The sequence below is a fragment of the Garra rufa genome, chromosome 20 (assembly GCF_049309525.1).
Source record: "Garra rufa chromosome 20, GarRuf1.0, whole genome shotgun sequence".
NCBI lineage: Eukaryota > Metazoa > Chordata > Actinopteri > Cypriniformes > Cyprinidae > Garra > Garra rufa.
In genome coordinates, this window is record NC_133380.1 from 21,879,264 (window position 1) to 21,902,769 (window position 23,506).

Below are 23,506 nucleotides of genomic sequence, written 5' to 3' on the forward strand. Positions count from 1 at the left end.
ACGGTCGGTGTTTACCTCAGACCAGTCTCCAGTTTTCCACTGAGGACACTGGAAGTCATTACAAGGTTGGACTGTGAGCTTTTCTTGTGGGTTGCACTTGCTTTCGTCATCAGCTTCTGCTGACTTTCCACATACCGCACTCCTACGACGTGTTCCTCCTCCACAGCTCCTGGAGCACTAGATAACCAAGAAGAAAATCCTCATTGTAAGTCATATGTCAAATATATACAGTCCACATTCTTCCAAGTACATCAGTTTATTTCTGTCATGACAACTCTAGGAAGATTTTAGCATGGTAATAGATATGCCAATGTTGATTGCTGTTATAGCATATATGATAACCTATAGAAGATCTATACAGGTGGAGCTGGGGAGGTGGAGGGTTTTAGAGGAACTAGTAAATGCTAACTAGGCATTAAAATGTAAAGCAACAAGCTCATTGGCTGCACCATCTAGAGTTTCATGACAGAACTTGGCAGTTAACAAGAGCTGATTTGAGACCAAGGAGGTTTTTTGCACCTCAGTCCAGGAGGAGTACTCCCATCCACCAGGGTTGCAGTCTCCATGGCACACCTCCTTGTCTTCCGGTTTGCGCTGGCTGCTGCAATACCGGTCGTCAACCTTCTGGGTTTTCCCATCTAACCTGCTCTGTTTGATGCAGTAAATGTACAAAGTCCGGAAGCCCAGACCACATGTTGCTGTACACTCGCTTTTGCGAACAACCTGCCACCTGAAAAATGAAGAACTGGTTAAAACCATGGTTAAAGTTAAAGCCTTATTTCTAGTTTCATCACAAAATAAATAAATCAATCAAAATATATGTAAACTATCATTCAAAAGTTTAGGGTCTGTAAGATTGTTTACTGTTTTTTAAAGAAGCCTCTTATGCCCATCAAGGCTGCATTTATTTGATTAAAAAATACAGTAAAACCAGTAATATTATAGAACATTATATATATTTTTTATAACAATATATATGCCTTAAAGTAATAGTTCACCCAAGAAATACCCCATGATTTACTCGCCCTCAAGCCCTCCAAGATGTATATGACTTTCTTCTTTCAGACGAATACATTTGGAGTTACATAAAAAAATGTCCTGGCTCTTTAAAGCTTTATAATGGCAGTGAATGGGTGTTGAGATTTTAAAGTCCAATAAAGTGTATCCATTCATCATAAAAAGTACTCCACATGGCTCCCAGGGGTTAATAAAGGCCTTCTGAAGTGAATCGATGCATTTGTGTTAGAAAAATATCAATATTTAAAACTTTATTAACCGTAATTTTTAGCTTCCGCTAACTGCCGTATGCGTGTTCATCAAAACACCCGCGTTCCAGTGGATGATGTAGGATGTAGGCGTACCGCAAGTTCCGGTGAGAGTATGTGGAGCACTTTAATGATGGATGGATGCACTTTATTGAACTTTAACAGCCATTCACTGTCATTATAAAGCTCGGAAGAGCCAGGACATTTTTTAATATAACTCTGATCATATTCGTCTGAAAGAAGAAAGTCATATAGCCCTTTACCTGCCAATTTAGAACAATTTATTGTGCTGTCTAACTCCAAACTTTTAAACTTTGTTAGTGTATATTTTGGTTAAATAAGACACTAAAAGTTTCTAAAACTAGTGAATGTGGACATGTACCTGAGTTCACAGTCTGTGTTGCATGGCTCAGAGATCACAGCTGGTTTGGGAGAGCCATGGCACCGTTGATCAGACACCACCACTCGATCCGACTCACGACTGCACAGGATCTTCCTCTTGCGCTCTCCTGATGCACACAACAAACAGCACAAGAAATACACAAGTTCAAACACGTGTTTGTGATCTAGACAAAGAAAGAAGAAACAAAGTTCCTCATTGCATTCTCCAAATTTCTAAGAAACACTGAACTGGACGACCCCGCCAGCATTAAACGTCTGGTTCAAGTTTACCAAATTCTAAACTGACGTTCCTGGCAAATGCTTCACAAAAAATATTTGTTGCTTCTCTCACACCCACCTTGGCACAAAAGACTGCAATCCTGCCACGGGCCGTACGCATCCCAGAAAAACTGCTGAGGTTTGTCCTCTATGGGAATGTTGTAGGAATACCTGACGTCAGGGTTGTAGAGGTTACCTACGGATAGCACCTAGTTGGAAAAGATCACATATAGACCAAAAGTATGATGTTACAGAGAGTTTTAAAAATATTGACACATTGTTAAACTGTAAGATTTTACAATGTAAGGGTTAATTGAAGCAATATTACCTGGATAATAATCTCCTCGTCAATGCGGTCAGTGCAGTTGATTCTCTCAACAACATGGTCAGAGCCACTGTATTCAATAACAGCATTCCCTACTCTGACTTCCCTTTTAAACATACTGACCACAAAATCTCCATTGAGCAAATATTCTCCACGGCTGTTGGACAAGGCTGCAAAACAAAAATGAAACAACACGCATGCTTTATTTTTTTGTATGTTCAAGCACAAAAAGCAAATATATATTCAGGCACGCCACAGGATTAACAACTGAATAGCGTCCATTTGTTTTAAACACAAATCCATCTCACTACAAGACCTGCATGACCTAAAGAATAAAACATTTTCATTTACAATCAGATTTAGCAACAGTCAGGGCAGATTAGGCTAATCGGGGTAAAGAAATCCAGTATTCCGTGAAGAGGCCACGTCTTGCTCTACTGAAGTCAGTATGCTCCAAAAATGCACACTAATGTGATTATGTAGCTAATTTCCTGAGTTAGTTTCCTCACTACTTCACACATTACACCGGCCAACCCTTGTTCCCTGTACATAAACACACACAAATGTGCCAAGTACAGATAGGCATGCAGAGATATCAACAAACACACAAGCATAGCTCAGTAATTTGCTGAGAACAGCGCATATTTCCATAGGTTTGTAGAGTTCAGGAGCATTAACACAAAAAATGTTTATAAAAACATTTGCAAAAGGCTCTTGCAAAAAATCTTTACATGAGCTCACCTATGGCACATCAAACGCAAAGACATAGGATTCATATTAAATTAGAATTTTTTGTAGGGTTTCCAAGTTCATGTTTTTTCCACGGAATTAGGCTACTTATTAACTGTTGCCATTTGCTGATTTTTTCCCCGTTGGTTGAAGGTTTGATTGAAATGCTTGTATTGAAATATTTAGCATTCTACCTTTCTAATAACAAAACTGCGCTAGACGTTGAGTTTTGTGAATAGTAGGAAGCCGTTAAACTCTGTTTATGATCAATGTGTGTAACAGTGATCGTAAAGTGGTATTTTAGTTATGGAAATTACATATTTTTACTTTTGGTATTTGTGATATGGTCATTGCTCTACTTTTTTGCCAGGTATATGTGAGATTTGTAACAAACACCTGGCAACCCTGACTGTTCATGATTAATATGCAAATCAAATTGCCTTTTGACAATTGTCAATTTTAGAATGAATGATAAAAAAATCTGAATTATAGCACGCTCTATAGACTCCTGACAACAATATTACATTTTTACCAGGGATGCACAATATTTTGGTGCCATATTGTTGTCTGTTGATTTACGATTATTAAAATTTTACATTTTAAAATTATTAAAATGTTATTATATTAAATTATTATTAAATTATATGCTCATTTGGCATTACTTTTGCCAACATTTAATGTTCCTTTAAAGTTAATCTTTAAATACTTTAAAATTCAATATTATCCTAAAATCAAATCCTAGAATGAATATCCATTTTTCATACTTTACATTATAATGTTGTATGATGCACTTGTAGCATTAGGAATTTGATAGATTTGAAAATTTTATTTAAAAAAATACACAGGATTTTAGGTTTTATTTTTATTTAATTAGGCAAAATAGTATATAATTTTAAAGGAGGAGCTCACTTCCAGAACAAAAATTTACAGATAATTTACTCACCCCATCCAAGATGTCCATGTCTTTCTTTCTTCAGTCGTAAAGAAATTATGTTTCTTGAGGAAAACATTTCAGGATTTCTGTAAATATAGTGGACTTCTATGGTGCCCGTGAGTTTAAACTTCCAAAATGCAGTTTAAATGCAGCTTCAAAGGGCTCTAAATGATCCCAGCTAAAGAAGAAGGGCCTTATCTTACGTCATTTATTATATTATAATATATTTTTTAGAAAATAACAAATCGTTTCACTAGATAAGAAAGCTGCATTTAAACTGCACTTTGGAAGTTCAAACTTGTGGGCACCATAGAAGTCCACTATATGGACAGAAATCATAAAAACATAATTTCTTTACGACTGAAGAAAGAAAGACATGAACATCTTGGATGACAAGAGGGTGAGTAAATCATCTGTAAATTTTTGTTCTGAAAGTGAACTTCTCTTTTGATTTAATATAAATAAAATTATTTAAATTCTCTGAACTACTATTGAACTACAACTGAAAAAAACAAAAAAACAAATCATATGCTATTGTATTTAACCTCTATTATAATTTCTAGCCTTACCGAGGTAGTTGTCGTCCTCTGGTTTTCCTGAGTAGCTGTGTTGCCTCACATCTATGTTAGTAGCACCACTGGGTATTCGCACCACAACATTGTAACCTGAAAAAGCAGAAATCAATAAAATATTCCTATTATAGAGTATATATAATTGTTCTTTTAGTCTGTAATTGGGCTGAAGTGCATGCAACTAAAATGAATCCAGCTAAATTTGAATTAGGCTACAATGGGTTACTTCGAATAACATCAAACAAACATGGCAACTAACCATAATGCACTATGTTGAACGTTCCTGCCACAGTCTTGCAAGATGAGTTATCTCCACCACACACTCCACACTTATCTCTCCTGGCCTTGGAGTTCAACACGTGGTCGCATCCTGCTTGCTGCAGAAACAGAATGTGGAATTAATTGACTTGAACAGGATTATACAGGACTTTTGTTTTAGATTATGCAGGATATTTATTGATTTCAAGTGTATTTTCACAGACACACAAATGCACCCACCCTGCACAGGCCCTGCACACAGATGTCGTTGGTGTCAGGCCCACACTGCGTGCCATCAGTAACTCTGTCCCTGAGTTGGTAGTAAGCTGTACTGCCCGCCACACGACAGAATAGCTTACAGCGATCCTTCATCAGAACTACAGCAAACAGAGCCATGAGAAAGAGTTATTACAGTCTCACTTCAGCCTTACTGTATTTAGGTCATAATATGATAATACATTTCTCATCACAGCTATTCGCCATTGTACTACACAATTACCAGGGTAATTAAAATATAATTATGTTTGGTAATTTGATTTTGAAAGTATGGAGCGTTTGGAATTATTGAATCCATCATGTCTTAAATCATAAGGGAATTCTGGAGAATTGTTTAATATGGGTTATACATACTGAAAGCAATTTTATACTGGTTTAACAATAAATTTAAACTGAAACAATTAAGAAACTTATTCTATAGGGACATCCTCAACAAATACTAAGGGCATATGTGATCCAAGACCACAAAACCTGTCGTAAGTAGCATATGTATATTTGTAGCAACAGCCAACAATACACTGTATGGGTCAAAATTGCAAATGTTTCTTTTATGCCAGAAACCATTAGGATATTAAGTAAAGATCATGTTCCATGAAGATATTTTGTAAATTACCTAACATTAATATATCAAAACTTAAGTTTTGATTAGTAATATGCATTGCTAAGAACTTAATTTAGACAACTTTAAAGGCAATTTTCTCAATATATCCTCAGATTCCAGATTTTCAAATAGTATTTTGGCCAAATAGTGTCCTATCCTAACAAACCATACATCAATGGAAAGCATATTTATTCAGCTTTCAGATGATTTATAAATATGAATTTAAAAAATTTACCCTTATGGCTGGTTTTGTGGTCCAGGGTCACATATGAGTAGAAACTACTGTCACACATGAAGTGAGAAATCTGCAATGTTATTTTTGTATTATTTATATATTATTAAAGTATGTATTAATAATTATAAATAGCTTTTCTTTTCAGTTTTTTGTCATTCGTAGAATTTTTTAAAATATCTCTATTTATTATTGTTTATTTGCAAGTTGTTTAGGTGGAACACAAAATTATTAGGTGAAGATTCTTCAAGTGGCTCTTAAAATGATGTTTTTTATGCTCCCAAATGACAACAAAGCACCATAAATGTAGCTAAAACTACTTGTGAACATTAAAGGTTTGTGTGAGGGACAGACCAAGTCATTACTTAGTAAAAATCATCTTTTTTGGTGAGCTTTTAAATCAAAAACTGTTATTGTTCGATCACTGAATCTTTCAAATGATTCGGTTTTAACTTTTAAAGTCAGACTGAATGATTCGTTTACAAATCACATTTTGCAACAGAGTCATGACTGCTTTTTTTTATCATTTTTGAAGGTTAACAGACATCTATGATCTTTCATTGTTTGAAAAAGGCCTGCATAAATATTTTTCAAAACCTATTATTTGTGTTCCACAAAATAAAGTCATAAGGGTTTGAAATGACATCAAAAATTCACATTTGAATTCGTGCCATTTGTAATCATTGGACTAAATCCCTTACTTCCGCTATACTTTGGCACCCAGCGGACATTTGGAGGTAGACCATTGATGTTGAAGTGCCGCCCATCAAAGCTGGCACACTGTTCCTCCCTGAAGTCTTTCTTTTGCTTGGAGCATGGCTCAGAGTTACAGGAACGGAATTTCATTCTGCGTCCAACGCAATACTTCCCCCCATTCCTGGGCCTAAAAGTCATTAAAAACACAAACACATATTCACTTTGAGAAAAAGTAACTATAATTGGTTACTATAAATCCTTTCTTAGAAAGTGCTCTGTTTTCGTGATGACGTTTGTGTCTGACTGCAATTTAAATAGAGCAAAACCTGCTGTCTACCCATGTGCGTTAAGTACGCAGTCTCTTTTGAAGAATATTCTACTTCAGGATGGCTGTGCTGCTGTCATTTGTCAAGGAACATTGAGAAACCTGGTGCCAATTCACAGGCCAGTGAGGATGCAAGACTACAAAGAGCGGCAGCTTACACGGGTCGGTTGCACTCGCGCACAGCGATCTTGATTCCCCCTCCGCAGGTCCTTGAGCATGTGCCAAAGGGGCTCCAGACGCCCCAGGCCCCCTCTACTGGAACAGATTCATGCTCTTTATGGATGCACAGGCCATGTTTACAATGCTGCAAGCAAGGAGCAAACACAGAATAGATGAGATCATTGCAGAATCAGTCAACGCAGCCTGTTTGTTATAAAGTCCACCAACTAGACAAGGAATGATGTTGATACACAGACAGCATGACAAATTAAAATGTGTTTTGATTAACTCAAAACCCTTGTCAAGCATCTATTTTAATTTCACTAACTTTTTAGTAAACTCAAATGACAAAATGACAATTATCAAGATTTCTACATTGTTTTCTTAATCTTAAGACCCCTAAATACTTCAAGTGAAATTGAAGAATGAACTGTTGTGATGCCTTTCAAACAATCAGGCTAAAAGTAAGTTTGTTTCAGGAATTAAAAACAGCTTGCCAAAGCGAACTTTCCAGGAAAAGTCCATGGCGATTAAACGAACTGCTTTATAGCAGAAATTAAATTTGTAATTCTTAATTAAAGTCACACTTCCTTTTACCCCTCAGAGAAGAACAACGCTGTTAGTACATTGTTTCAGTGCAATGAACTTGAAGCGAATGGAGCAAAGCGCCAACCTACAGCACTATTCCGCATCAAACTGCACATAGGTCAAGCTTCGTGATGCAATGCTCAAATGTAAAACAGTTTTACCCAATGATTACCAGACAATCCGCATATCATGGGTGGTCCCAGTGTGAAAATCAAAACAAGCTGCAAGAGACCTTCCTGTGCATATCTAGATACATCAAGCTGCATGATACCACACCGAAAGCATATGATTTTCAGAGAAAAACAATGCATGGCAGCAATTCAATGTTGAGATAGCTAGCAACCATGATTCTATCTGCAACGCTTTTCAGATGTAGGTCATGAGGGATGCATTGCCATTCACAAACACTAACACTACGCAAGTCTGACTTGAGTTCACAATCTGGGAAAAATTGTAAAATGGAGAAAGGGGCAAAACCATATATCAGCGAGGACAAGTGTCACTGTGGAAGTGATTTGGTCGCTATTTGGAGGAAATATGTGTTTGAAGTTACACTGATGAATCTGCTTTTAATCGGCTTTACAACTGTAAAAAACTTCTATTGGACCTACATAAAACTAATCGCATATTGTACAGCAAACTCTCCACAAGCAACCAGCCAAGTGTATCATTGCTTCATAACAGAAAACACTACGTAAATCTCTTTAAAGGAACAGTTCATCCGAAAACCTCACCCTCATGTCATTTAAAGGGAGCATTGGATGCAAAATTCACTTTTACATAGTGTTTGCATATAATGTGTCTTAGCAACCAACCTACAATGATAAAAATCCATTCACATTGTTTTTTTAATCCCCACAAAGCCTAAACAGTCTCAATTTTCAAGCCGTTTTGATTTTTTCGAGCAGTATGACGTCATATTGCTCAGGCCCCGCCCACTACCACTGACAGACCATCCCGTATTAACATATCTCCGCCCTCAGCCGGTTGTACATTGTCCGCCATGTACTCCACGCTCGAGCCGCTGTAGTGACAACAATGTCTCGTAAGCAATGCAGGTGTTTTGTATTTGAATGTAAAAGTGAACTTAAGAGTCTTAATTTTCTCCCGACATAAGAGCCACTGAGGACACAGTGGATTACTTTTGTGTTTGATGGTAATGTGCCACCGAATACACAAAAAAATGGAAGAAGCAGTAGCTCATTATCATTTAAAGAAACATGCACTAAAACGGCTTGCTGTGAACAGCTGTTTTTGATAAGGTAAAAATAATGTCTTTTTACACAAACCATTAAGGAATTTTAACCAAAGCATGTTGCAGATATTTCATCAAGAACCTAAAGAATCATACCAACTTTGATATATTGGAGTTTGTTAGGGTCTAAAAAAAAACAAAGCCCAATGACATTTTTCTAAACATGTGCTTGCCTTTCCTGGAGAACACTCCGTCCCGTCGGCCCATGGCATGTGTTGCGTCCGGCAGCCACGCTGGACTCCTTCTGGACTGGTGCACCACAACCTTCTGCACTGTGTCTGCACAACATCCAAACGCTTACAGTTAGCTTAAACAACTCTTAAACACTCACATACAAAATCTGTACTGTCGTCTGTTTTTTCTGCACACGTAGCACACTTTGAATGTCACTTTGATATTACTAACAACTGTACTACAGAGTCTCCTCGTGGTTTTTTATTAAAAACATATCCATAAATAATGTTAGACAGCAGATAATACACAGTAGAAGATGTCCATGTCAGTATGTTGTGCAATTCCCTGAGGGATCTTCTCACCATATATGGGCACACCTGTGTCCCAGGCCCAAATATCAGCTCACATTGTTTATTGACGCTGTATATCTGTCCAGGCGATTGCTGGGACAAACTGTATGGCCTAGAAAACGGCTCATCGAGCAAGCACTCGCCATACCCTGTACTAATGAGAAATGATAAACAAATGAGTCAAAGAAAAACAAAACAAACAAGACACAAACAACAGAAATGTACTTAGCAAATGACAGAAGACAAAAAAATGAATCTGGTCCATTTGCTACAGATGACATTGTTTCCATCTCAATTGAGAATGTTTAGAAGAAAACAAATGAATGTTGACGCTAGACATGTTGGGCTCAACATCAAGAGTTCAAGCCAACATCACAGGTTGAATAACATCCTGTCACTGTATGGAGTGTCAAAGGGGTTTACATACTCGAGGAACTCTGTGATGTATTTCCGACTACATTTGGACCACATCCAAGGGTTGGTGTAATAGTTGAGAGTAGGGGCCATCACATGTTGCTGGTTCTTGACTCCGTCCTCCTTGCATTTGTTACTGTCATCGTGAGGCATGTTGAACCTGAGGACATGATTGAAAACACACGTTTTTATGACCCAAACTAGGAATTATCACATTTGTACCACAATCCTACTACTTTTTGTTTTGCCGAAAAAGGGAACAAAAAGAATTTTATAGAACATTTTACAAGAAAATACTATTTCAGTCTTTCTACTCAAAAAGTTCACATTAAATTCACTGTATTTCTTGATGTTTCTTTGTAATTATTGTGAGTTTTATTAGCAGCCTTTAAGTGAAAACTGTTTCAAAGCCACTATTTTTCAGTGAAAGCCAGTAGTGAGAACTAATGACAGTCATATATTTGGCAAGCTGATTAATTCATTGATTAATAGGCGAAATGACCAATCATAATGCCAAATCTGCCATGTTTGTCTAACAAACAACCCAGACAGGTGGGTACATTAACATTGGTGGACTTAAACTTGAAAATGGTGTGTATTTACATCTTTCCGCGATTTAAACAAGATACATTCTGATGTTCACTCATATTGGAGATACTCTGATGTAAACAACAGTATGTTTTGCATGACTAATATACAACTGAATACGTTATTCTGCTAATTTATTCTGTTTAAACCACTGAAAAAATGTGTGGAAGCTACTAAATCACATAGAAAAAGATTAGTACGCAGGAAAGGGCGCAATATTTTGACAAACTTTAGTTAATAGGTGGTAAAGATACATACAAGCAGTATTAATTAAGATATTAGCCTAATATTTCACCTACCTGACTGGAAATAATAAGAACAAACATGAATGCTGTCAAGATTTTTGCCCTGGAAATCCTGGTTCAGTTCAACGTCTTATGCGGTCTTCTACCTGATTTGTTATAACTTTTGGCAGTCTATAGTACTCCAAATGTTTTTCCAGGTCTAATCGATTAGTACAGCCCAAAACTTAACAATAATTGACCATTTTCAGCAGCAATAATCAGCTACATTTGCGAGTTTTGTTCAGTTCAGTGGCATTATTTACGTTCTATGCTGCCAATATGGCCGACTGATGACGTGTCGTGAAAACACTCCATAACTAGTAAAGAGGAAGAGATGCCACAAAATGGTATTTATTGTTTGAATTTCTTCGAAAATGACACATTTAAAAGCTGAGATGTTGTTTCATACCTAAAGTAACCTGCTCTGTCTTGTCTGTCGGCGTATTTTCAGTTTCCACTTTGCTTCGCGAGAGAGCTCATTTCAGTTCAGTAGCAGTTTTTTCATTTGTAATCAATAAATTGTATTATTTATATCAGCATTATATAGACAATTTGTCACCCTGCTCTCTAGATATTGCCAGCAATACTGGCAATGGCAATATTAAAAAACCTATATCAGTTGGCCACCAGTAAGGAAAGTAATAATCCCATGAGCAGCAGCACATATTAGATTCTGGGATGGCCATGGGGAGAAAGGTGGTACGCGCTGCATAGCACTGTACGGCACCAGACTAAATCCCCACTCAAGCGCACGGCACTGATGTCACCACCTGCCACCGGATAAGAATGGAATTCAAATAGGGAGATGATTTAAAGGAGGTAATTTCCATATGACTGTACATGCAAACTTAGGTGTAGATGCATTCGCTAAAATTGTGGCATAAACGTAGCCTTTAAATGAAGATTTTCACCAAGCTATGGCTGCAATAGGTACAAAGAGATACTGAAAGAATGTTTTTTTCTGTACTTGACCATCATGAGATTACTCATGATGTGCCATGACATCAATTAATTAGATAATTCACCTTCATGACTCTATTAAGCTAAAAACCCAAAGCTTATCTGAGTCACTTCTGCAGTGATAAACAGAAGACCTTGAGAAGTTTCATATCAGACACAGACACTGTTATCCAGCTGTACAAAAGGCAGTGACATCTTCCCAAAACACACCAAAATAAAAGAAACACATCCCTCCCAAAAAAATAGAAAAACGGCAGTGGAGAGGTCTGAGAAACTTGCAGACTGGTGGACCTTGAACAAGTGAAAAACATTGTGAAAACATTTTAAAAAAGCAGTACTTCAAAAAATAGTAAATAAAAGATTTAAAGACAACTTAGTTCTGGGTAGAATAAAAGCACCTCTCAAGTACAGCCAGAAAATGTAACAGGCCAAATTGTTTTGAGACACTTCAGCCACACTTTAAACTTAAAAATGCATGACTGTCATTGTGCTACATAGCAAAAAATCTACTCAAGCGGCTTTTATTTTAAAAGAGGAAAGTGTGCACACATTTATGAAGTGAAACAGTACTCACACATGGCCAAGCTCATGAGCGATGGTGAAAGCAGTACTGAGTCCATTATCCTCATTAATACTGCAACTTCTGTAGGGATCACAAACTGTACCCAGCTCAGCAAGACCTGAAAGTGCATGAGGGAACACAGTGGTTATAGTCCAAACTAAGGATGCAACGATATCAAAAGCTAACGATAGGATAATAACTTGATATGTCCATGATGCAATATTTATTGAGATATTTAAAAAAAAAGACATTTTGTACATTTTAAAGTTACATTTTCCTATCTAATGCACTTTGAGAGTTCAAAATTAAGAGCTCCTAATTTCCTAATTTCTACACTTGAAAGAGATATTTTGAAATTGGACTGCAGTAATGTTTTAATTGCATTTAAACCGCTAGCTGTCAGCAATTCAAACTGCACTTTTAAGCTTTTATTTTGACGGAAACGACAGTAGAGCTTTTATTTTGACGGAAAACTCCAGCTTCAGTGAAAACAGGCAGAAATGCTGTAATCTTCTGTCATAAAAATATAACATAACTGGTGGCCGTTGAGTTCCCAAATGTGCTAAACTCACATGCAATAAACGGATTCACTGCATTCACTGTAAACTGAGCCGTTCTGAGGCGCGGAAAACACCGGATTACAAGCTGATCGCCTGAATGAAGTGCGCGCTTCACTTTGAAACGCGGAGCGAAAACAGACTTGATAAAGGGATTAAGCCATATTGTGCTCGGTTTTAATTTGTTTGACAGATACTGTGCCAAAGCATAATGGCCCAAAAAACAACTTTTTTAAAAAACCTTTTATGTTAGAATAAGAAGTTTAAATATATTTTAAAAACTACACCTTTTGCTCGGAAGACCTATCGTTTCATAAAGTCATGTGACCACGATGATATCAAGATATCATAGTTTTGCTATCGCGATACCACAATATTGATAATACCATTACATCCCTAGTCAAAACTGAAAAAATATTAATCATAACTGCTGTTATTCTCATCACTGCCATCAACATCATTCTCATTGTCAACTTCATACAGCACACTTTTCAAACACAAAGATGATTTACCTAAAGTGTCACACTTGTCCCGTGCTCGACAGATGTCCTGCCTAAAAACAAAAAAAGGATAAGGTTTTACAAATTTGGATACCCTCTTATCTTGCATTTGTGTCTATGCTGTCCATTGCTTTCTTCTTTTTGCACTCATAGCCTTGAAAACCATAAATAATCACTTTGTTACTCAAATCATTTTGATTTCATTTTCAACAGATTTTTGAAATCATACTGCAGAAGGTAGACACAAAACATCACACGACTACACTTATCATTTGTTTTGCATTCTACAACACCTATGAGCTATTAAAACTAGGTAAAGAAATATCCAAAATCGAAACCACCCCTTAAAAAATTGCTCTTACCTTGTGATTAGGATGGCAGTGTCGTGATGTGAGTGATGGTTGTCATCCGGATGGTTCTGGCTTTGCTGCCATATGCAGAAATTTTTCAAACTGGCTTGTGCATTGAAAGAGATAGTGGGACCGTCCTATAGAAGAACAGAGATGAGAACATTTGAATACATTTAGCCATATGGAAATAATTAAAGCTTAACTGTAAATGCGTAAGTACACTGTAAAAGCATTAATTACCACACTATAACTCTTACCAGCTCATTCTTTATGATGACCAACTTCACAATAACAATGTTAATCAGGTTTCCAATGCTGGGATCCTTATAGATGGAGGAAACCTAAGTGAGAGAACACAGACAATTGGAATTCATTATCAGAGCTTCTAATTACTTTATGACAGGGGTCTCAAACTACTGGTTTGAGGGCGTTTCAGCTGTTATTACATTATACACTACTGTTTAAAACTATCAGTAAAATTGTAAGATGGTATACTTTTGATTTGTAAGGATGCAATACATTGATCAAAAGTGACAGTAAAGATATTTACAGTGTTACAGAAATACAAAAATATTAAGCAGCACAACCGTTTTCACCGCTGATAATAATAAATGTTTCTTAAGCACCACATCAGTATATTACAATGATTTCTGAAGGACCATGTGACAAAACAGTTGTTTAAAATTTAAATATTACTTCACAATTATACTGTTTTTACTGTATTTTGATCAAATATGCAGCTTTGGAGACCTTGTTGAACACGTGACATTAACCTCAGCTGTTGAAAAAATGTTTCTTGGCCATTGAGAACTAGCTTGTGCTGCCAGATCCTGCTGAGAATGCAGCCTTTGCCAAGATCAAAATATAGGTCATCTAACCTCCCTGTGAGCTCCAGCGAAAAAGCATGTAAAGCATGCAGCCCATGCAACATACCTGATTTTATTTGTTTTATATTCACATTCATCAAACCTGTCATCTGACACTTTCACCTCATGCTAATGATCTGTCCTGTAAGAGCACCTAAGGCAACGGACACAAACCCATCAAACCAGGAGACTGTCATTAACTGGGCGGAACTTACGATGGACATCAGTGTAAGAATGTAGTGCTGGAGGTTGCTTCCATGATGTTCCACCATCTTGCTGTCTGCCACAACCATGACTTCAACAAAACGGGGGTAGGAGAGGAAACGCTTTGATCTCCGGTGTGGCTTGGAGTCACTGCTTTCATTAGCGGAGTTGTGCTTGTTTTCTGAGGAGGGGAAGGGGGCAGAGAAGAGCCTGGAATTAAGAGTCTCCAGGTCGGACAACATGCTCAAGGGCGACTTTCTCTTCAGTCTGTTCTTGTGTCTTTGGTGTGGCTCTTTATGTCCTGTATTGAAAGAGGAAAACAATACATGTTAATGAAAGAATTATGCATCCAAGAAGGGTTCATCATGATCTATATTAGATGATAATATGGACTGTAGACAGGTGAGCTTCCATAAAAGTGAACCCATCAGCATATTAGAATGATTTCTGAAGGATCATGTGATACTGAAGACTGTAGTAAGGCCTGCTTAAGAATCCCAAGAATCTATTTTAAATCGTAATAATATTACAGTTTAACTGTATTTTAATAATAAATGCAGCCTTGGTGAGCATACAGACTTATGCTCAAACGTTATGGAATGGAAGCTTTATTGTAAACCTGGCAACCTGGTGTAAAAGTAAAAGTTGCATAATGGCTTCTCAACTATGGACAGTCGAAGCTTAGGTCACAATAGACGTTTATAAAGCTTCATTATGATTACAACTTAAATGCAATAACAGGATAGTCTTAATTTCCCCAAGCCTTAAATAGCACAAAAACGCAACACAACCCAGATCTTATACTCAGCGTCAAACAATGGGTATTGATTTTGCACAAAAACTGCTTTGCAATGGGAATTAAAATTAATTCCACTAGACAAAAAGAAAGCCACAATGGATTTAAAATAAGTTTTTCTTCCAGCACATTTGGGGGCCAAATGTTTCCTTGACATAACACAAATCCAAAGGAGTAGTTTAAAAAAGAAAGCTGGCGTTGAGTGCTATTGATAAGCATTAGCCCAGTGCACATTTATTTTTGTAACACTGAATTTACAAACACTTGAAACTGGCATTACTTCACTACAATGCATGTCACCACGTGGCTTTCATGGTATTGGGCCTCTTGAGTTTCCTTATCTTCAGGCCACAGGAAGTGCAAGAGTCAACAGGATTTTGTGGCAGTAAACTAAGACTGGAATGATACCAAGAACTTCCAAAATGATTTTTCCTGTTCCACTGACTTCTACTCAATGACATTTGAAAATAGAAAAGCAAAGGATGTAAAAGATACCACGAATAGCACTATGAGCATTTGAACGTCAATGATAGCATGTCCGTTTCCGTGCCTAGAGGCATTGTGCTGTGCTTATATTCATAATCGTATTTAGATTTACAGATTTAGAACTGGTTAAGATAGCTATACCATTTGCAGAACTATACAGAAGCAATGTGGTAAATGTGTGTAACTTTTCTAACCTCAAAACTTTTCCACTCAAAAGGTAGGTAACATGTTCTGCTTACCTGAAGTTTCACATGTAGTCGAATCATCGACAGTCTTTTTTGAGGCATCTCTTCTGTAGACGACATGAGGTTTGATGTGTTCTTCTTCGTAATGTTGATCACTGTAGCTATGAAGTGGCTCTACAAAGAACTCCCCTTCTTGTGACCTGAAAGTGCCAAGCTAAAACAATAAAACAACAATGTTTAAATTGGTCCGTGGCCAGTGAAGTCTATGCACACATTCGGTGTGTGACTGTAAATTGCCCTTACAACTTCCCCTAAGATTTTATTTACGTACAAATCCTAAGTGGCTGATGGAGTGATAAAGTAAACATACATCGCATGCATATCAGTGCACTAGCCTCTGGGGGGTAATGAATGCAGAATGTTGTTGATAACTATCAGAACATTCTGCTACACTTACAAAGCATAAAGTTATGAAATGTGAATTTCCTCAAAGCCAGCGAGAAGCACATTGGTAAATGCTGGCCTTATCTTCAAAAAGAAACATATTGAACAGGTTTGAGGCCGGTTATTATATTAGAGATAACAGACTTTAGACAAACTGTTTGTATACACCTGAGTATGAAGGGATACAAACCGCCATCACAAACAAGCCTGACTAATTTACTAAACATTGCCTGAGATTCTGCGTAAGAATACATGTGCAATAAATTTAACACTAAAATACCAGGCTACAGGCACTCTGTGCTAATGGGGGTGGCTCCATAGTGTTATTTAGGCAGGTAATCCAAACAAAATAGGTTCAAACCTGAGAGGAGCAATAAATGAATCATGTTGTGTCAGAATTTTTCCAGTTTCTTCAATATGTAGGTTAAAATGGAATAAAAGGTAAACATTAAATGTTTTCAATATTTTAGACTGATATATTCAGCTCAGTTCATATGTTCAGAGCAAACTTGACTGCAAATATCAGATTTATTGAAAAGACGGGTAATTAGGGACACAGATGCTTCCATATTTCAGTACATTCGATAAAAGCCTACAGCTCTCATGATTGCACATTTAAAACTTCTAATGCTTTCTGACAATATGTAACCCTGGACCACAAAACCAATCATAAGTGGCTTGGGTATATTTGTAGCAATAGTCAACAATACATTGTATGTGTCAAAAATTTTCTTTTATGACAAAAATCATTAGGATATCTAGTAAAGATCATGTTCCGTGAAGATATTTTGTAAATTTTCTATTGTACCTATATATATAAACTTAATTTTTAATAAGTAATATGCATTGCAAACAACTTTATTTGGACAACTTTAAAGGCGATTTTCTCTATATTTTGATTTTTCTTTGCACCCTCAGATTCCAGATTTTCAAATAGTTGTATCTCTGCCAAAATTGTCCTATGTTGACAAACCATACATCAATGAAAAACTTATTTATTCAGCTGATGTATAAATCTCAATATCAAAAAAACAGTGGTCCAGTGTTACATAATTTAAAATATGCAGGCCTAACTAATAGGTTTATTGGAGTTTGTGTCATCCATCGACATTCAGTCAGATATATTGCAAGTATTTGATTACTGCAGATGTTTTCCTAGCAACAAGTTTGGAGCAATCCTGATAGTGTGAAATTAATTTGTCCCTGTCTGCAGACTATGAAAAGCAGTCAGTCAAATCACAAATGTTACTAGAACTGAGACAATCTTCAGACTGTGTACAAGTTAAGTTTTAATTAAGCAGGCTAAAGCATGTTCAGATTCATTTTTGTAGGGTTTAATGGAAGTGTAAGTTATAGGTTTATAAATAACTGAATCATGGCTGCATGCAACAAACTGTATTTAAAAGTTTTAGACTTTGTGTGTCAAAAACCATGTGACAGAAATAGGTTTTGAATAGGCTCTTTAAAACAAATGATTCGAAAGAACCGATTCACTAGTTCCCATGACTGCTTTTGATCTGTGAGAAACGACGTTACATGGCGCGAACTCACGTTCACATCAACAGATGACATCTGAGTCCCATATATGGAGTGACATTGACGTCAGCACACTACTGCTGCTTATGCTACTGATAAGTGTGCGTCACCCTTTAATTCACACAGCGTAATTTTGTACGATCACAGACTTAATATGTTGAAAAAATACTTTCTAAGTGATCTGCCTCAAAATCGGTTCGCATGTATCCGACTAACTTGCGCCAAAGTTCTTTTTAAGTGTGTGAGCAATTATGTAATCGCATACGAAAGAACTGAAGTTCATAACATTTGGGAAGTTTCAAAATGTTTACTGCAATCTGTGTCGGATTAATTATAATTAAGATGATTGTTATTAATAATAAACATGTATTAGACTCACCAAACCGGAGCAGAGGCTGATTACTGCGGTGTGCTCCTGCCCAGCGTTCACATGTCCTTTATAAAAGCAGTGCTGATACTCCGTGTCCTCCTCCTCCCCCTCTTCTGAATTATGACCTTCACTGGATGCTCCGAGTATCGTGACAGTGTAAACTGGCGCAATAAATCCCGACTCCAGTGTAAGATTAAGGTAATAGTCCTGCCCAAAGGCAGATATTTGATAATAGACGTGCGGAGAGGTCCAATGATGGGAGATGTTGCCGGTTACTGGGTCGGTACTCCGCTTTCTCCTCTTGAAGTGCACGCCCGTTGGCAGTTTGTCACCGGCTTCATTCACTCTGGTCGGAGTTACAATCTCATACGAGCCAAACTGCGGTAATTTCGCTGTGGACGAAAACACAGAATAAATCGTAAAATCCAGAAAAAAAATTATATTCTATAAATATCGTTTGCGGTGCAATAAAGTAGCTTTTGTAACTTTTTGTGACTATGTAACAAGTGAGTAACAGGGTTGACAGTTTAACAATTTAATTTGACATTTCAAGAGAGCGAAACTTCACTTCATAGAAAATTTGTTTAAATACCTGCTTTTTAATTAACAATAATCATGGTAACAGGGTTGACACTTCAAGATCGTTACCTACAGCTAAACATCAAACAAAGTGATGAAAAAGAGAAGACTGGGGTGTTTACTCTAAAAAAAATCGTTACTAAAAATAAGTAAACATTGTGGTAACAGGATGGATGAATAACCTAGAAACACAACTTTTCTTTAATAATTCATTATGTCAGCCTAGACTACATGCAAAAATTGTTCAGAAAATCTTCATCAAAATAGTTGCTAACAGAGTTTTTCCACAAAACAAATCAGCTGTCAGTCAGTTAGTGTTACTCGAAGACTCTCCATACAGCGCGCTACGAGCTCTGAAGCAAGCAAGGAAAAGTCATTCATTCTCCGCGCCTCAAGGTACTGAGTTGAATGAGAGAGTAAAAGATCACGAAAAGAGCCCGTACCTTTCTCTGAACCTCGCGGTCTCCCTGCTGAAGCTAGTGCATTCATAAAGTCAGAGAGTAATACTAAAAAACTTAGTCCCCAGAAGAACAAAACCATGATTGTCCACGTTAAGAAAAATGAATGCAAGCAATCCCGAATTCAGTATTCCGCTGTTCCTTGAAGCCGCGCTCATCCGGGGGTTTCTGCCGTAAGGTTGCCACATCCAAAGCGTTTCTCCTCTACTTCATAGAAGTGACTTCCATGTCGCTAACAAGCGCTCGGTCGGAGCTCTCGGTTTGCATGCATAATACTAGAAAGGGGGTCGATGCAACTGTGGTGGTCTCCAGTTTGCTGATTACTTAGCCGAGACTTGGGCGTACTCTTAAGAGACACCCCTCTCTCAGAAAGCCACTCCTGCCATATGTGTCGCTAATGTAGCGTGCAGACTAAACTTCATTTTAAAATCACTGAACATGTTACTCATAATGCTCAATCACACGTGCATTATGTTCTCGTTCCTACTTCAGATTGTGCAGTTTAACTGTATGTACATTCAGATAGTTCAGCCTCTCTCTCTAGTAAGATGAGCTAGTTCTTAGTCAAATTGATGTTTACATTAAACGAACAACCTTGAGTCAATAAATAAGTAGTAAACTTAGACATTAGAATATGAATATGACATGAACCTACTGAGGTTTCTCTAGGAAAACTCTTGTGTATGGTAGTTTAAATCTTCTTAGTCTATTTTTTAGCATTTGTGTCTGTACCAACACCTGTGTCCCAGCAATGTGCATTTATATGACTGATAAGTGTTTTTCAGTGGCCAATGCCACTGATACTAGTTATTAGGCAGCAGGGTGGCCGAATATGCTAAGTTTACTAAAATATACGTTAATAACAAATGTTACTTCGCACTCTAATAGCTAACTATACAAGAATTTTAAGAATACTTTGATGAGCTGATTTTTAAATCACTGCATGTTCAGTATAAACATCTTGGGTCGGTACACATTGCTTCTTAAAGCCACAAACTCTTCCAGAAGTATTCTGTATTTACAGGTACATTATCTTCTCTGAAGTGACTATAAACCCGCCACTTCATGGGATTCATTGGGTTTTAGATTTGGACAGAGCAAAGTGGTCTACAAACAGTTTTACATTAGGTTTAGATGAAAAGAGTTTGAGATTCTATCTGTAAAAAGTCCTAGAGTGAATATGGATTTTACTGTGCACCGGGCTATAAGGATCCTGAATTGAAAGTATGAATGAGAGAGAGGCTGACTGTAGCGTGTTGGACTTGCAAACGTGTAACAAGGGTGACCTCAAGTCAGTGTAAACTTCACTTCCTCTTGGCTTTGATGAGTAGATAAGAACTAGAAAGCTTGAATGGATGCTGAAAGTTGGCTCGAGTGTTCAAAGAAGGGTCAAGATGAGTCACTGAATGTCCCTGCACCACTGCTGAACTTTACCTCACAATCAACTGGCAATCAGACGTATGTCTAAATTCCCAAGTTCTACACAAATTTACTTCTTCTTTCAAGCTTGATTTTTTTAACGGCGTAATATCCATCGCCAGGCTTCAAAAGAATTTCATTAGGTTCACTGAAGCAGAAGTTTGTGAATTCTCAAGAGAAAAAAAATGGGTTGAGAGAAGTACTTGCAGTTATGATCCAATAAAATAAAGGTTGATAATAGATTGCACACATACTGTACACACATTTGGATTTTTATGCTGGATAAATTCAACAAAAAGTATATAAGGTTGCAATTATGAGAAACAAATAAAAAATTCTGATACATAAAGTCACACTTTCAAAAAACAAATGATAAGAAACAAAACACTGTGTGATTTTAGGGATATAAAGGTGTAATTCTGAGAAACAAATTCACAATTGTCAGATATAAAGTCGCACTTACAAGTAACAAAGTAGCAATTACGAGAAACAACAAAACAATTTTGAAAAACAAATCCGCGATTGTCAGATTTAAAGTCGGACTTTATGGAAAAAAAAGTGGCAATTACAAGAAACAACAAACCATTGTGAGATATTAAGTCCCATTTGTTGGATATAAAGTTGCAGTCATTTGCAACTCATGTGACATGAACCAACCAATCAGCTTCATCCTTTCCATTAATAACATTGAAAGCAACAGATTGTCTGTATGATAGTGTGGTAAAGTTAGTTTTAGTTTCGATATTCGCCGTACTGGTTTCATTTGCCACTGTTCAAAGATATCACTATCACGATTAGTTTGAACAATTATATAGACATGAAAAAAAAATATTTTAAAACTGTTGTATTGCAAACTTAAACTGGAGAAAGCTTTGATGCGCTATCGCAGCGCTTGATGTATAAGGGTGTAAGGGACCATCTGACAATTCCACCGACTAGATTAAAACGTCTAATGTATTTCAATTAAAATGACGGAGATCGACACTTCTTGACTGACAAGACGGCTGCGAGCGGAAACTCAAACAGTGTAAGTGAGTTGTTCAAAACCTTTCTTTTTAGTAAACTCTGTGTACACAAACAATGTTCTCAATGCTCGAGTTCATGTGTAGAGACCCAGACGATACTTCGAGCAAAGTTTCATGGTGTGTCGAGCCTTCTTAGTGTTGTAAAAATATCGATTTTGATAAGCTCAAAGTTATGCCCTTAGTATTCCCGTTCACCGGCCATTGACCACAAAACGAAATCACGGTCAATCTCAAAAACGGCTCGTTTGTCGTAATTATGCTTTTAGATATAAGTTTGTCTCTTTTACAGTAAAAAAAACAGCCCAGGTTGCATTTTGGTAATAGTTACCCTTTAAGTCTTATAACTAGAAATAGCCTATGCTACAACCTTTGGAACATTAATAAAACCTTCAGTATTTATTTATTTATTTATTTATTTTTTTGAGCAAAATATGTGCTGTGTGCGTAGAGTAAGGAGATATTGGCAAAATCTCACCTGTAGTAAGTCAGTCTGGACACCTACAGCCTTTATGAACAGCCTTTTACGTACAGTAGATTTTATGAACATTGTGTAGTGTACATATATGAAGGAATACATTGGCAAAATCACACCTGTAGTAAACCATTAAAAGTAATACAATCTTTACAGTTTAACAATGTGCATTTCAATGTTAAATTTTTTTTTAAATTAAAATACATTAGACGTTTTAATCCAGTCGAAGGAATTGTCAGACGGTCTCTTACACATCAAAAGCTGCGAAAGAAATTTCCTGCTACAATACACCTGGGCAGTTTTGAAATATTTTTTTCATGTTTATATAAATTGGTTGCATATTATTAAAACTAATGTGATAGTGATATCTTTGAGCAGTGGTAAGCGAAAGTAATCCAGTGAATATCGAAACTAAAACTAACTTTACCACGCTATCATAAATGTGGCTGTTAACACGCACAATGCACATTTCCATTACATATTTGTGTAAAACTTTGGCAAATTTTTATACATTTTTAGCTGTGTTTACATTACCCTTTAAATTGCTTGAAACTGCGAATTGAAAATATGCTTAATGAAGACGCGCCTATAGTGTTACTGAGTTCTGACCAGTGGGTAGAATCCCTCGGTATAAATTATTCACTAGCTGGTTTAAGAAATTTCTTAAATTTCTTCCTCCCCTGACATGCTCTTGCGTATTATGAACACGCAGAATCTGGGGTGGAGGAGTGGACGGAGCGGGCGCAGGGTTAGGCGCAATCATGAATTAGCTATTCATGTGGTGCACCGTCATGATTTTTGGCTAATGCAGGGCACTACTGAATCATGCGCATGTGGATTTAGGAGTGGATATACGGAAAGGCACCTGATAAAGTGGGTATACGCGTATACCTATGTATACCCTGCACTACACCACTAGTTCTGAAGTATCCAATTATTGCATGGTCAAATCAATGAACCTCATTCCAATACATAAAGCGTCAGCGCTCTGGCTGTATAGGCTAATGGTCCGTGTGCTTTATCGTTCATTCATTATTCTATTTTGGAATGAA

General features: G+C 37.0%; 1 protein-coding gene across 1 annotated transcript in view; it reads right to left on the reverse strand.

Annotated features, from left to right (window-relative positions):
- adamts9 (ADAM metallopeptidase with thrombospondin type 1 motif, 9) overlaps nt 1-19,620 on the reverse strand; it is a 33,163-nt gene extending 13,543 nt beyond the window's left edge. The window contains exons 1-21 of the mRNA XM_073825306.1: nt 19,524-19,620; nt 18,511-18,893; nt 16,206-16,365; nt 14,696-14,985; nt 13,872-13,955; nt 13,627-13,751; nt 13,277-13,317; nt 12,220-12,325; nt 9,827-9,973; nt 9,412-9,553; nt 9,049-9,153; nt 7,032-7,177; nt 6,554-6,735; nt 4,984-5,120; nt 4,745-4,862; nt 4,483-4,578; nt 2,254-2,420; nt 2,005-2,134; nt 1,648-1,774; nt 520-730; nt 16-177 (exon numbers count right to left, since the gene is read on the reverse strand). Of these exons, the coding sequence (XP_073681407.1) occupies nt 16-177; nt 520-730; nt 1,648-1,774; nt 2,005-2,134; nt 2,254-2,420; nt 4,483-4,578; nt 4,745-4,862; nt 4,984-5,120; nt 6,554-6,735; nt 7,032-7,177; nt 9,049-9,153; nt 9,412-9,553; nt 9,827-9,973; nt 12,220-12,325; nt 13,277-13,317; nt 13,627-13,751; nt 13,872-13,955; nt 14,696-14,985; nt 16,206-16,365; nt 18,511-18,893; nt 19,524-19,620 (3,156 nt within the window). The remainder of the gene's footprint in view (nt 1-15; nt 178-519; nt 731-1,647; nt 1,775-2,004; nt 2,135-2,253; nt 2,421-4,482; nt 4,579-4,744; nt 4,863-4,983; nt 5,121-6,553; nt 6,736-7,031; nt 7,178-9,048; nt 9,154-9,411; nt 9,554-9,826; nt 9,974-12,219; nt 12,326-13,276; nt 13,318-13,626; nt 13,752-13,871; nt 13,956-14,695; nt 14,986-16,205; nt 16,366-18,510; nt 18,894-19,523) is intronic.
- Between the last annotated feature and the right edge of the window lie 3,886 nt (nt 19,621-23,506).